The sequence below is a fragment of the Brassica oleracea genome, chromosome C9, assembly GCF_000695525.1.
Source record: "Brassica oleracea var. oleracea cultivar TO1000 chromosome C9, BOL, whole genome shotgun sequence".
NCBI lineage: Eukaryota > Viridiplantae > Streptophyta > Magnoliopsida > Brassicales > Brassicaceae > Brassica > Brassica oleracea.
In genome coordinates, this window is record NC_027756.1 from 17,092,511 (window position 1) to 17,105,215 (window position 12,705).

The following is a 12,705-nucleotide window of genomic DNA, read 5'->3' on the forward strand; positions in this document are numbered from 1 at the left end:
AATCTCATACCTTGTACTATCCCATTCCTCTCCGCCACCTCCATCATATGTGAAAGACCTTCCGTGCACATTACGAAAAGAAACGGTGATAGAGGGTCTCCTTGTCTAATTCCTCTATGTGGCTTAATCAACCCGAAGGGTTGGTCATTAATGAGAACCGAGAAAGAGACCGAGGTTACACACATCATTATCCAAGTGCTCCATCGCTCATGAAAGCCCATTTCTCTCAGCAGGGAGTAAAGGTAACTCCATTCTACTCTGTCATACGCCTTCGACATATCCGTCTTCACTGCCATGAACTCTTCTTATACCGACGGGTTCACCTTTAAGGCATGTACTGCCTCGTGTGCGATCACTATGTTATCCGATATCAATCTATCGCTAACAAAAGCAGATTGATTGACTGATACAATGTCTTGAAGAAACGGTTGGAGCCTATGAACCAGTATCTTGGATACAGTCTTATATAGCACCGAGCAGAGACTTATAGGTCTCAGATCCGTCATAATCTCCGGGTCGCTAGTCTTCGGAAGAAGGCACAGATAGGTGAAATTCCAATCAGCTGGAAGCTGTCCCGTCATAAAGACTTCTTGTATCTCCTTTGTAACATCATCCCCATTAGTATCCCAATACTTTTGGAAGAATAAACTTGTCATGCCATCGGGGCCCGGGGCGCTTTCGGGATTGATGGAGAAAATTGCTACCTTGACTTCATCTTTCGAAATGTCCTCAGTGAGCACTTCATTCATTCTGCCTGTCACTTTAGGTATCATGCTTTAGAAAACCGGATCGTTTGATCTTGGGTTTGAGGACGTAAAGAGCTTTCTAAAGTACTCTAGGGCTACTTCAGCTTTAGCCGCATCCGACCATTGTTCATTACCCTGTTCATCCTTCAGTTTGGTGATGTTTTTCCTGGATCTACTCGATTTGACAGAGGAGTGGAAGAACTTGGAGTTTCTGTCTCCCAATAGGAGCCATTTATCTTTACTCTTTTGTCTCCAGAAAACCTCTTCTTCCTTGTAAGCTTGAATCAACTCCATCATAGTGTTTCTAACCGCAAAAGCACACGGGTATGACCTCGACTGTAGCCATTCTAGCCTGTCTTGTAGTATGTTGATTTTGTCCATTGCGTTGAAGCTCCTCTTCTTCTTCCAACGACTCATAACCTTTCTACAGTTATGAATCTTTTCTGAAATTCCCCCCTGCCTGTTGCTTCTCTTCCAAGAAATCTTTACTTCCTTTTTCACATCAGCATGAACAAGGCTTCTCTTGTCAAAACAGAACCGTCATCTGAACACATCATTTGAAGCCCTCAACCTTACAAAGACAGGCCGATGATCAGACCCTCGTTTCTCCAAAAAACTTTGATTAGCCCCAAGGAATAACTTACTCCATTCATTGTTTGCAAAACATCTATCCAGACAACACCGAATGTATTTCTTCCACCTGGTGCCTCCCCAAGTGAACCTGTCTCCTCTGCTGCTTAGTTCTTCCATTCCACAGATTTTAAGCATCTCTGCAAAGGGTTTGAAAGATGACTCAGGTCTCCAAGGTCCACCACTTTTTTCCTGATTGCTTAAAATCTCGTTAAAATCTCTAATCAAACTCCACTGGTTCTTTCCTGTTAACCCCTACACGATTAATCCTTTCCCAAACAACACTTCTTCCATCATTTGCCGGCTCCCATAAACACAAGTTAAGAAAAAGGTGAACTCTCCGAAATGAACCAGACAATCGATCATGTTTTTATCTGCGTTTTTCACTTCTAAAATGACATTCTTCTTCCATAGAAGAGCCAAGCCACCACTAAGACCAACTGGGTTTATAATATATACACGATCGTAACCCAACCATTCTTGAAGATCTACTACAACATTCCTACAATTTTTTGTTTCCATTAAAAATAAAATGTCCGGAAAATGGTATTGACGCATTTCCCGTAGACGTTGAACTGTCAAGCCTTAAGGCCGCCCCAATCCTTGGCAGTTCCAGCTCATAATGCTCATTGGGGATTGGGCGATCCCTCACTTGGGATCACCTGAAGGCTGCTCGCCTTTGATTTTGACCTTCCTTCCTCTCCCTGATCTTCATTCTTTCTCTTATTTTCCCCATAGTTTGCTTTCCTTCTCTCTGAGCCGTGTAATCTGCCATAACCTCGTTGGTGGCTCCTCCTTTTCTAGGTTTCCTTGCTGATTTTGAAGGTCTTCTGCGGGTGTTGTTTCTTTTCCTTACTATTCCGGATACACCAGGTCTCGAGGTTCCTGGCTTAAACACCGTTGAATAGTTTGTAAAGAAAGCAACTACATTGTTTCCACTGCTCTCCGCATCTGCCCCTCCTAACGAGCTTCGGACTGGAGTAGAGTTTGATTTGAAGGCATCAGCCATTAGCTTCTTTGGTTTGAAGATGCTTAGCTGTTTCTTTTGATCATCTACCTTCTGACTGTAATCAAAGACCAATCCTTTGCCTCTGTTAAGGTCCTTGGTTATTTCCGGTGCCTCTTCCAGTCGTAAGCATGTTCTCTGAACCTCTGGATCCTTCTCAGCCTCTTTGACTGATTTAATCACTTTATCGATCTTAATCGCCAAATCTTCTCCGGTATTAGCCACCAGATATCTCCTCATCTCTTGCAAAACCTCTTCTGCTATTTTTGGTCTTCCATTTAATGGGTTTATCCCTAATTGCGACTCAAGCAAAACCCCAAAGAGAGGATTATGTTCCTGCAAAACTTGTTTCTTCAAAGCAAGTTCTTCCTGGACTCTGCTTCTCCTCAGTTGCGCCTCTTCTTGTCTTTGACGCACTAGGATGGGGCACACTGGTTTCTCATGGTTCAATCTCTGGCAATGATAACACCTTTTCTGAACCTTTTCATAACTGAACCGAATAACCGTGAACTTTCCCCCACCAAGGTCTATCACCGTAGACGTTCTCAAGGGGTTAGCTACATTGAACCTCACCAAAACTATGATGTAGTCTTGAGTTATCGGCTTCGTTGGATCAAAAGCTACCACTTTAACTTTCCCAACAATGTCTCCCAGGGCTTCTAGCGCCACCGTTGTGTAATAATTTACAGGTATGTTCCTCATCTGAACCCATAGAGGGATGAATTGCAGGTAGTCCTCTGGCGGATTCTCGACCCACCTCTCCAACACAATCACCCACTCATTGAACGTCTGAACACCCTTCTCTAACACGTCCATCAGATCGTGTTCATTCTTAAAGATAAACTGAAAGTATTCCTGTGACAGAGCAATACCTCTCACCCTTCCTTCTTTTGCCATTTCCTTGGCATCTGAATAATCAAACGGGTCATGGGTTGACACTCAGGGTTGAGCGCTCTCCCCCATTAGACTTAGTTCATTCTCCTCCGCTGAGCTGACTCCAGGCAAGTCAGACACTTCTTCTTCTTCCAAACTTAAAGCCATCATGGCTCTATCCATTGCAACCGACATCTCTTAAAAGCTTCTCTTAAATCTCAGAATCGAAATCCTTCAACTCCCAACCACTTTTGTCTTTAAAGTTTTTTTTAGAACAGTAAGAACAAACATATAAGGTTATCTCTAGAGTGAGCAACTTATGACCTTAAACCAAGATAAACTCGTGTTTTTAGAAAAGAAAACGTGTTTTAACCAACAAAATACACTGCCCAAAGAAAACCGCCTAAAAACCCCTTGGATAAAACACTAAAACCCACTAGGAGTTGCCGAAAGAAAACCTCTCACTAAAACCTCTCCATCTGATGTATGTTCATTTCTCATGTTTCCAAGTAAATTTTTATTCATCTGACAAAATTGAGCAAAGGGATGATGAAAGCTGTTTTATTTATTTATACATGCTTCTTTTTATGTTATTTTATTTTCATACATTACACTAAAAACTTCATTGAAACGAAATACAAATATTAATTGTCATCATCAGTCTCTTTCCTCCTTGTGATTGTTGATCCAGGTCATAAAATTATTCCGATTAACTCCAACCTCATTGCAAAACCCTTCGGTCTCCTCCCTGTCCTCAGGGCCCACTTTCCACCTCAGCTTCTCCGCGTAGCTCCTCATTCTCTCCGTCTGCTCCGCCGTGAACTTCGTCTTGAACCTCTTCACTCTCCCCTCCTCCTCCTCATCCTCTCGGCCGTTAGCTTCCTTGTGATTGTTCATCCAAACTCTCAGATTCTTCCTCGTCACTCCGATCCCGTCGCAAAACTCTTTGACTCTCTCTCTACTCTCGGAGCTCACCTTCCACCCCACCTTCTCAGCGTAACTCCTCATCTTCTCCGTCTGCTCCGCCGTGAACCTCGTCTTCAACCTCTTCGCTCTCCCCGCCTCCTCCTCATCGGACGATCGATCCATCGCGATCCTCTTCTTCTCTTCGGCCTCTCCGTCGCCGTAAGGAGAGCAGAAGATCTGGCGAAACTGCAACGGCGAAATCTTGAGCGCTTCGAGGATACCGTAGGAGATAGATTCCTTCCGGTGGAAGCTACGGTGGCAGCCGCATGCGGCGCAATCGAAAGAATCTTCTCCGGGATTGGCGCTGACGAACTCTCCGCAGCCGTCGTAGGCGGTGGTGCCGGCGCTAGCTGCCTGATTCTTCCTGCATTCGCCGTAGCGTGGCTCGGGAGAGAGCCGGAAGATCGATTCGAGGTTCGGCGGTGGCGCGTGAGGAGGGCGCGTGGATTTGGTTATGCGCGTGGGAGGGGAATGGACGTGATCCCCAGTTTCACGGCAAATGGGTGTGGCTTTAGTGCGACGTCTGCTTTGTTCTTCAATCTTCGATTTGGTCTCGTCCATTGAAGAAGAAGAACAGAGAGAAATGAGTACAAAGTCGCTAAAGCTTCTAAAATGCTATCACTCATTTATCAACGTGTAAGAAGGATATTGCCATGTGGACTCCTTTTTTTGGAGATTTTACCCCTTTTTTTTGTCAAAGATTTTACCAATTTAAGGCCAGATTTGTAAGTCATAAACAGTTGATATTCATGTGTTATGTGTGGCACACATTTGATGACATTTTTTATAGGTTTTTCTTCATGTGTAAACATTTGATGCAAAATTTTTATTTCTTCATGTGTAAACATTTGATGAAAAATTTGTAAGTTATAAACAGTTGATATTAAAAATAAAACTAAAATTAAAAGGTTTAAGGTTATTCACAATTCAGATTTGTTTTTGGATTTTGAAAATTTTGTAATTTGTTTTAAACTTATTAATATTTTGATTAAAATAAAAATAGTTTGATTTTTAAAATGAACATTTTTTAAAAGTTAATATATTAAAATTAGCAAAATGATTAGTTGAGATATTAAATTGGATAGTGAAAATATTAAAAGGTTAAAAAAGTTTAGTCACAGCCTAAATCCAATCTTGAACGAATGCAACCAAAGATGTCACTTTTAGTTTACCGTTCATCATCCGCTTAAGACCATCGTACACAAAAAAAATTACTCTATATTTCTCACTAAAATAGAGTAACTCTATTATAAAGTTGAATTTGCTTCAATGGTTCAATTTATAATAAAGTTAATCTGTAATAGAGTGAAATATAGAGTAATGTTGCTTTTTCACTCTATATTTTAGTGAGAAATATAGAGAAATTTTTTGTGTCCCATCGAAAATACCGTAACTATATTTCGTCTCAATGAGATCACCTGGCAGACTAAAAAGTCATCCATGACGTTTGGTAAAATTCATGCAGCACCTGTTCTTTTTTTTCTTTGTTCACCAACTCGTTACTAAACTAATAACACAATAATCATTTCTATATCTTTCTACCAAGAACGTAGAAACATAAAGTTCTTCCAAAGTCCAAACGAATGCCAATTTAACATATGTACAAGAACTCTCACCACCATTAATTAACTTTAGTATATCCAAAAACAAACCGAGTGCTTATGAACAAGTTAAATATAGTCGCGGAAATAGACATATAAAAAGAAAATATTCAAAGAAATTTATCGCAAACTCATGGGAGGTTTATGTTTAGTGACTGATCCTTCTTGTTGGTTTATCCCCTTCGAAGTTTGATTCTTGGATGGTAAAACAGAGCTATCTTCAGGGGCAGGCGCCATTGACGGCTTCATCATCAACTCTACTTCTTCTTCTAAGCGTTCAACAATCTCTCTTGTCAAAATCATTTCTGCTGAATATCCCATCATTCTCCTTGGACCGGAGTCCTTTTTATTATGTTCTGATAATTCAGTATAAAAACTTCGAATTGGATAATGCATTTACAATACTCTCTCTTTGAAAAATGACAACTATAGAAAACCAAAAACGTTCACTTTCTTGACTAATAAATGAAGTTTGATGTTAAGAATATTACCTTTGAGAGCCTGAGACCAGCTAACTAGCATTGGGGTGATGATAGTGAGAAGAGCCCAGAAGAAGAAGATCATTACGTAGGCCCTTCCTTTCATTTCTCAACACAATTCTGATTTTTTTTCTCTAACTAAAGATGGATATTTGTTTCATCCCTAATAATAAAGCAGAAAATACAAAAACAGGTTTGAGAAGAGACAACTTCTTAATCAATATAAACATTGAGCTGGCCATGTTTGCATAACATTCTCAACACTTTCTTCTTTCCTTTATTGTATTTTATTTGTAGGTTTTTAATATTCTCGCATGAAGTCAATCATTCAATAAGTTGTTGGATTAACATATACATGGTGGTTAGGATGGTTGTTGTTTGGGAATTATTTTGGTCCGGTTTAATAAATTATTTTTGTTTTCGTAATTGGTCCAATTGATTATTTTCAAAATCCATATTTGGTACCTTGGATTCTAACTATGACAAGACAAATGAGATCACTCAACTTAATACTATTCGCTTTTTGCATTCGGATGTAACATCTGTAAATGAATTAGATGCTGATCGTTTGGTCAAACTAATACATGCGTTTTGCTCATATGCTACGTTTGAATGCAACGAAAAAATCAAAGGTTTTTGACGCAGTTTCTGCATCTTAGATATCTCCAAACACCATTAGAACATCTCCAAAAGCACTCTCCATTTTAGAGTTTGCGAAACTCTATATTTGAAGTTTCAAGTTGTCTTCTTTAAAAGTGAAACTTCAAATTTAACTTCAAAATTATTCGTAATTTACTATGGTCCTTATATTTGTCATAATTAATATAAATTCATAAAACTTTTATAAAATAACTAGTAAAAATATTAAAATATTACAGTAATATTAATTAATAAAGTATTATACTAAAATATAAAATTATAAATAGAAATACATAATTAAATATTAAACTACAAACAAAATACCATATTATTCAATAAATTTTTTTCTGTAATGCTCCATATTCGGTTACACAGAATTGTTTGGACAAAATTTTAGAGTTCAGAAGAAAATTTACTAGACTATTAGTGTTGTTGTAATATTTAAATTTGTGTAACAATTGTGTTTTTATGTCTTTTAAAAAAAATATTAAGTTTTTTTATAATATTATTGTTGTCTAATTCTAGTTTTAAATATTATAAATCTTATTTAAAAAAATTATTTAATTTTATGTGTAAAATTTGAATTTATTAAAATAAATTTGAAATATTTATGATATACAAAAGTTTTAAAGAATAAAACGATAAATGTGAAAATACTTGAGAATCATAAATGTGATATGTAATTAATTATAAGGACTAAAATGCAAATAAAAAGATGAAACTTCAAATTTGGAGTTCTGAATAGTGAAACTCTAAGAGCACCTCCAAAAGACACTCTATAACTTCAAATATGAAGTTTTTTTATTTCCAAAAAGAAACTTCAAAACTTCAAATTTGAAGTTTCATATTTTTATTTGTATTTTGGTCCATACAATTACACATCACATTTATGATTCATAAATATTTTCTTGTTTATTGTTTAATCCTTATAAAAATTATATCTCATAAATATTTTTTTTTTATAAAATTTAAGTTTACACATAAAAATTAAATAAAACTTTAAAATAAGATTTAAAATATTAAAAAATAGATTTAGATAACAAAAGTATACAAAAGAAACTTAACAAAAAAATCTTTTAAAAAATTACACGAAGACATAACTATTACACAAATTTAAATATTACAACAACACTAATAGTCATGTAAGTTTGATCCGGAACCTTCAAAATTTCCAAATATTGTCCAATTTTTTTTGTATAACTGAAGATGGTTGTTGTTGTTGATGATGTATTTTCGTACAATTATTCTTGTTCATATTGAATATATTCACGAGAGTATTAATATCATCGATAAAATTTAGTCTTTTAGCAATATTTTATGTTTCTCTTTTATTTTCTTGTTCTAATCTAATGTATTTACAAGTATTAATATCACCTGATTTCAACAATTTTTATCTTTAATCTACAAATTAAAATGAGGAGAGCCATTTTTACTTCGAAATTCACTAGTATATCATATATGCATTACAAAAATCACTTTATGGAATAATACGGTATTTTGCTTGAATTTTAATAAGTTATATTGTTTAAAATTTTATATTTTAATATAATATTTTATTAATTTAATTTAATATTTTATTAATTAATATTGTTGTAATATGTTTATATATGTGCTAGTTATTTACAAAAGTTTTGTGAATTCAAATTAGTTATGACAAATATAAAGACAATATTATAAAATACAAATAGTTTTGAAGTTGAGTTTGAAATTTTGTTTTTGGAGAAGAACACCTTTAAACTTCAAATATAGGGTTTTGGAAAATTCAAAATAGAGTTCATTTTTGGAGATGCTCTAAACTTTAAATTTGAAGTTTTGAAGTTCTTTTTTGGAGAGCAAACAACTTTTTTGGAGATGTTTTTAGAAAAAAATTCATTAACAAACTAAAACATCTTTATTAAATTACATGTCATATATATTAATTAACTTACGTTGAAATGATAAACTTCTTTGTCCCAGGAAAATAATAGTAAACTGCGAGTTATGCGATGCTTTGCTCTTAAGTTTCATAGAAAGTTTTTTGAAAGATATGGTTTTTTTCTGCATGTTAAAAAATGCATAATATCTTTGCGAAAAAACCATCCAAAATAGAATAATTTTCAATCGATTGGACGTTGTTTTATATGTTTAATCTCATTGCCTTCATACATCCAAAACACATTGGTTGTTCTTTCTTAATTTAATTTTGTATGATCCACTAAGTTGTAAAATACAAATTATAAAACTCTGATTAATTCTCATTTGATGGATAATGGACGGGTTGGTGGCTAAACAAATGATTGAGAGAGCCGGAAAAGTCAATGGCTGTGGTTACATGGTTGCCAATACTTGCCATCGTCCTATGTTTTCCGTAGTTGTCACCATGTAGAGGGCCCACTTATGCTTTTCCTTTGAACTAGACGACGTCAAAGTAATAATAATATGCAGCATTGTTTGAGTTTTAAATCAGCTATCTATAGTGTTTCTTGTGATTTTTGGATTATTTGCAACCATATAAGGAAACTCAAGGTTAGAAATGTGAAGTTGTATTACTATCGGTTATGAGTATGAGACTAATTGTAGGTTTAGAGAAAGATGTATTTGCGATATATGTTAAACAAAGGTCTGAAGATAGTGAAATTATTCGCTAGGAACAGTTCTCGAAGTTTGGAGCCATCCTAGTTCCATGTTGCGGATAAGATGGCTTCTTAGCAACACTCCACCTTGCTCCCACACAGAGCTAGCCAGTCCAGGATTGCAAGGTAGTTCACACGATAGCCGCTACACGAGCATCTCCTTCGGCTAAATTTGAAAACCTGTTGCTCTTTCGCTAATTCAAGACTAGAAAGATGATGGGACACACTACAGAAACCACTATGACATCCTTCAAGGACTTGAGCCCACCATAACAGAGTTTGTACGTTTAGCCCCTACAGTTTCACTCAGGCCCTTCTTGGAGGTCTCTTGTGAGTCCATCTTTCAAGACATGTGGTCTTTCTATAGTAAGGCTGTTCTAGCTTTTACAAAAAGGCGTGAGCGTGATAAGTATATAAAACATAATTTGGCGTGTATTGTTGTATGCCTACTGCCTACCGTTTTAATGTGCAAGCCCCAAATCAGAAAAATGGTATAAATGAGATATGAAGTTGTGAAAAGATTTAAATCAGATGACCAAATGAAAGAAAAACAGAGTCTTAACGGTAGCTATGAAATTAAAATGACCAAATGATTTCAACCCCACGAGGTTTGCGAGCATATAATGTAAAGCCGCAGCGATTTGCAAATGATTCATATGAAATTATCCAAAGTAAATCCAACAAACATTCAATTAAAACAGTTCTAGCGTTGCACACGCCTTACATTTCCATCGGAGCCACGTCTTGGTCACCTGCACCACCACCACCCTGTTCTGCTGGTGCAGCAGCAACAGCAGCTTCAGCCTCACCCTCACCAGCCTCACCAGCCTCACCAGCCTCATCCTCTGGTACTTTCTCAAATGTGTCAATCACTTTCTGTATAGTTTCCTGGTCCAAGAAGTGGAACGGCTCACCGACACCTAGAACAGAGACCGTGCAGAGAGAACTCTTAAGTGTTTCTCCTTGCAGTGTCTCCCTCACAGCCAGAATAGCATCTTTTATCAGATCTTCTCTGGAAGAATCCCCAAAGCTCTCAAACCTACGCTCCAGATAGGTCTTTGCGGCTTGTGAACGGGACCCAATAGCGAAAGCTTGATACTCAAAGTAGTTTCCGCTTGGGCAGTTGTAGTAAAGATGGGCTCCAGACTCATCCAGTCCACCTACCAAAAGACCCACGCCATATGGCCGCTTCCATGATCGTTGGGTACAGACCTGTTCATAGCCAGAACAAACACACAGTTATTCCTCAAGTATCAAGAAAAAACCTTGCTAAAGCTGAAGGAAAATGATATTTAATGTAACATAATGTGACTTAATTTGGACTTGTCTAGTGAAAGTTCTTATGGTACAATGCCTTCCTTTTAATTATACATATGGTTTATGGGAGGGGAGTTCTTCCCAGTGGCTTGTCACAAACAAAGAAATGAAAGATGGAATACAATAGAAAATCTATTTTATACGTTAACAAAAGTGAGATATATCACAATTATATTAAACATATTTGTCTGTCTCATCTGAGTTTCAGCATCAACTACTAGGGACTTGCAGAATATTCGACTGGAAAGCAAGTTCAGTTATCACCAATTCAAGCCAGAAAAATGGTGTCATATGCATAGTACATTATAATGTTACCAACAAACGAAAACTGCACCACGAAGCTACAAGATATACGAACATAAAACAGAAACCAAATCAGTTATTCTGATCTAAACGTACTTTTTCAGTTCGTAAATAAAGGAGAAAAACCATAAGCCAAAACAGAAAGTGGAATGTATGTAGTTAATAACTACAGGCAATTTGTACAACAACATCTAGGCTCTAGCATGTGAGACAAAGACCTAACTCCATTATCTACGTGACACAACAATCAATTCATTCATAAACAAGTCCAAGTATCAGAAGAACACCAAACTCCTCGAGACACATGCTATTGGTAAAGGTAAAGCCTTTGTAATACAGTAGTGACAACAACATGTAAATCGTTATACCAAACAGGATTTTGAGTTTTAGGTAAAGCCTTTTGAATACAGTAGTGCATCTTGTTAAGCACCATTAGCTCGTACAAGTCTTAATCAGCTCATATCACTACCATACTTGCTCTTAAGCTCCCTCAAGCATTTATTCCAATTCATCACAAACTAATCCTCAATTTTGGAAACCCTAACCTCAAATCCAATAACCTAATGTGAAATCAAGAGCAATTGATTCCAAATCTCAGCTAACCTGGGCCTTATCAGCGAGGTGAACGACGAGGCGTCCAACGGGGAGCGGAGACTCATAGGTGAAGGAGTGGTTGATAGCCTCCGATCTCATATAACGAGAGAGGACACGGCCATCGGCGGTGAGCCCAGCGATCGCGACGCCTATATGGTCATCGACTTTGAAGATCTTCTTCTGGTGAGAGGAGAGCTCGGATTGGGCCTTGTTGACGCAGGCGAGGACGACATGGGAGCGAGATCTGAGCCCGATTGCGGCGGAGCCTTGCTTGACTGCTTCCATGGCGTACTCCACTTGGAAGAGACGGCCTGTTGGGCTCCATGTCGTCACATCTGTGTCGTACTGATTCCTGAACATTTTAGCTTTCTTCTTCTTCTTCTCTGCTGCTCTTGTTTGGAAAAGGGTTTATACAGAGGAGAGCAGCTCAGAAACTTTTCTTTTGCTTCAAGCCATGGATGCTCTTTTCTCCTTTTGATCTTAACTGAACAAATGGGCTTACATCACTTTAATAGGCTTTTATTGGGCTTTTTAATTCGCGTTTTGGGCTCTGATTTTAAGAAATTACTACGGTAAATTCAATAAATTATAAATTAATAAAAACTTCTCTAGTTCCGAGTTATGTCTGTTTCAAATATAACACAAATCAATAAAATAATAAAATAATATATAGTTCCATTAAAATAATATATAGTTCCATTAATATTATAAATTAGTAATTTATATGTATAAAAATTGTATATAAGTACAGACCAACCATTATATTGTTGTTTTATATTCACAATGAAACTATCTTTATATTTTTTTAATATTTAATATATTTTAATGATTTTTAGTAAAATTATATCTAAAACTACATTTAAATTTTATGAAACATATTCAATATATATTAAATAATATAATAAAACCAATATTAAATGTTGAATTTCAAAAATTAAT

General features: G+C 36.5%; 4 protein-coding genes across 4 annotated transcripts; all 4 read right to left on the minus strand.

Annotated features, from left to right (window-relative positions):
• Positions 1-2,034: 2,034 nt before the first annotated feature.
• On the minus strand, positions 2,035-3,279 carry LOC106314456. Its single transcript, XM_013752325.1, has one exon. It carries the CDS (start codon positions 3,277-3,279, stop codon positions 2,035-2,037), a length of 1,245 nt encoding a protein of 414 aa, XP_013607779.1.
• Positions 3,280-3,802: 523 nt separating this feature from the next.
• Positions 3,803-4,961, minus strand: LOC106315912 (zinc-finger homeodomain protein 13). The gene has a single exon (XM_013753753.1). The coding sequence runs from the start codon at positions 4,780-4,782 to the stop codon at positions 3,913-3,915; it is 870 nt and encodes a 289-aa protein (XP_013609207.1). The 5' UTR covers positions 4,783-4,961; the 3' UTR covers positions 3,803-3,912.
• Positions 4,962-5,910: 949 nt separating this feature from the next.
• On the minus strand, positions 5,911-6,529 carry LOC106317579. Its single transcript, XM_013755372.1, has 2 exons — positions 6,314-6,529; positions 5,911-6,178 (listed from the first exon to the last, which is right to left on the minus strand). The coding sequence occupies exons 1-2, from the start codon at positions 6,405-6,407 to the stop codon at positions 5,943-5,945; spliced, it is 330 nt and encodes a 109-aa protein (XP_013610826.1). The 5' UTR covers positions 6,408-6,529; the 3' UTR covers positions 5,911-5,942.
• Positions 6,530-10,103: 3,574 nt separating this feature from the next.
• LOC106312910 (proteasome subunit alpha type-1-A) lies at positions 10,104-12,248 on the minus strand. The gene is made up of 2 exons (XM_013750598.1): positions 11,776-12,248; positions 10,104-10,764 (listed from the first exon to the last, which is right to left on the minus strand). The coding sequence occupies exons 1-2, from the start codon at positions 12,124-12,126 to the stop codon at positions 10,273-10,275; spliced, it is 843 nt and encodes a 280-aa protein (XP_013606052.1). The 5' UTR covers positions 12,127-12,248; the 3' UTR covers positions 10,104-10,272.
• Positions 12,249-12,705: the final 457 nt, after the last annotated feature.

What these genes read in the sequence shown, in the direction of transcription:
- LOC106314456 (XM_013752325.1), bottom strand. Translation starts at nt 3,279, where the DNA reads ATGGCAAAAGAAGGAAGGGTGAGAGGTATTGCTCTGTCACAGGAATAC.
- LOC106315912 (XM_013753753.1), bottom strand. Translation starts at nt 4,782, where the DNA reads ATGGACGAGACCAAATCGAAGATTGAAGAACAAAGCAGACGTCGCACT.
- LOC106317579 (XM_013755372.1), bottom strand. Translation starts at nt 6,407, where the DNA reads ATGAAAGGAAGGGCCTACGTAATGATCTTCTTCTTCTGGGCTCTTCTC. An exon ending in CTGGTCTCAGGCTCTCAAAG is followed by an intron (nt 6,179 to 6,313) that starts GTAATATTCTTA and finishes CTGAATTATCAG; the next exon opens with AACATAATAAAAAGGACTCC.
- LOC106312910 (XM_013750598.1), bottom strand. Translation starts at nt 12,126, where the DNA reads ATGTTCAGGAATCAGTACGACACAGATGTGACGACATGGAGCCCAACA. An exon ending in ACCTCGCTGATAAGGCCCAG is followed by an intron (nt 10,765 to 11,775) that starts GTTAGCTGAGAT and finishes GGCTATGAACAG; the next exon opens with GTCTGTACCCAACGATCATG.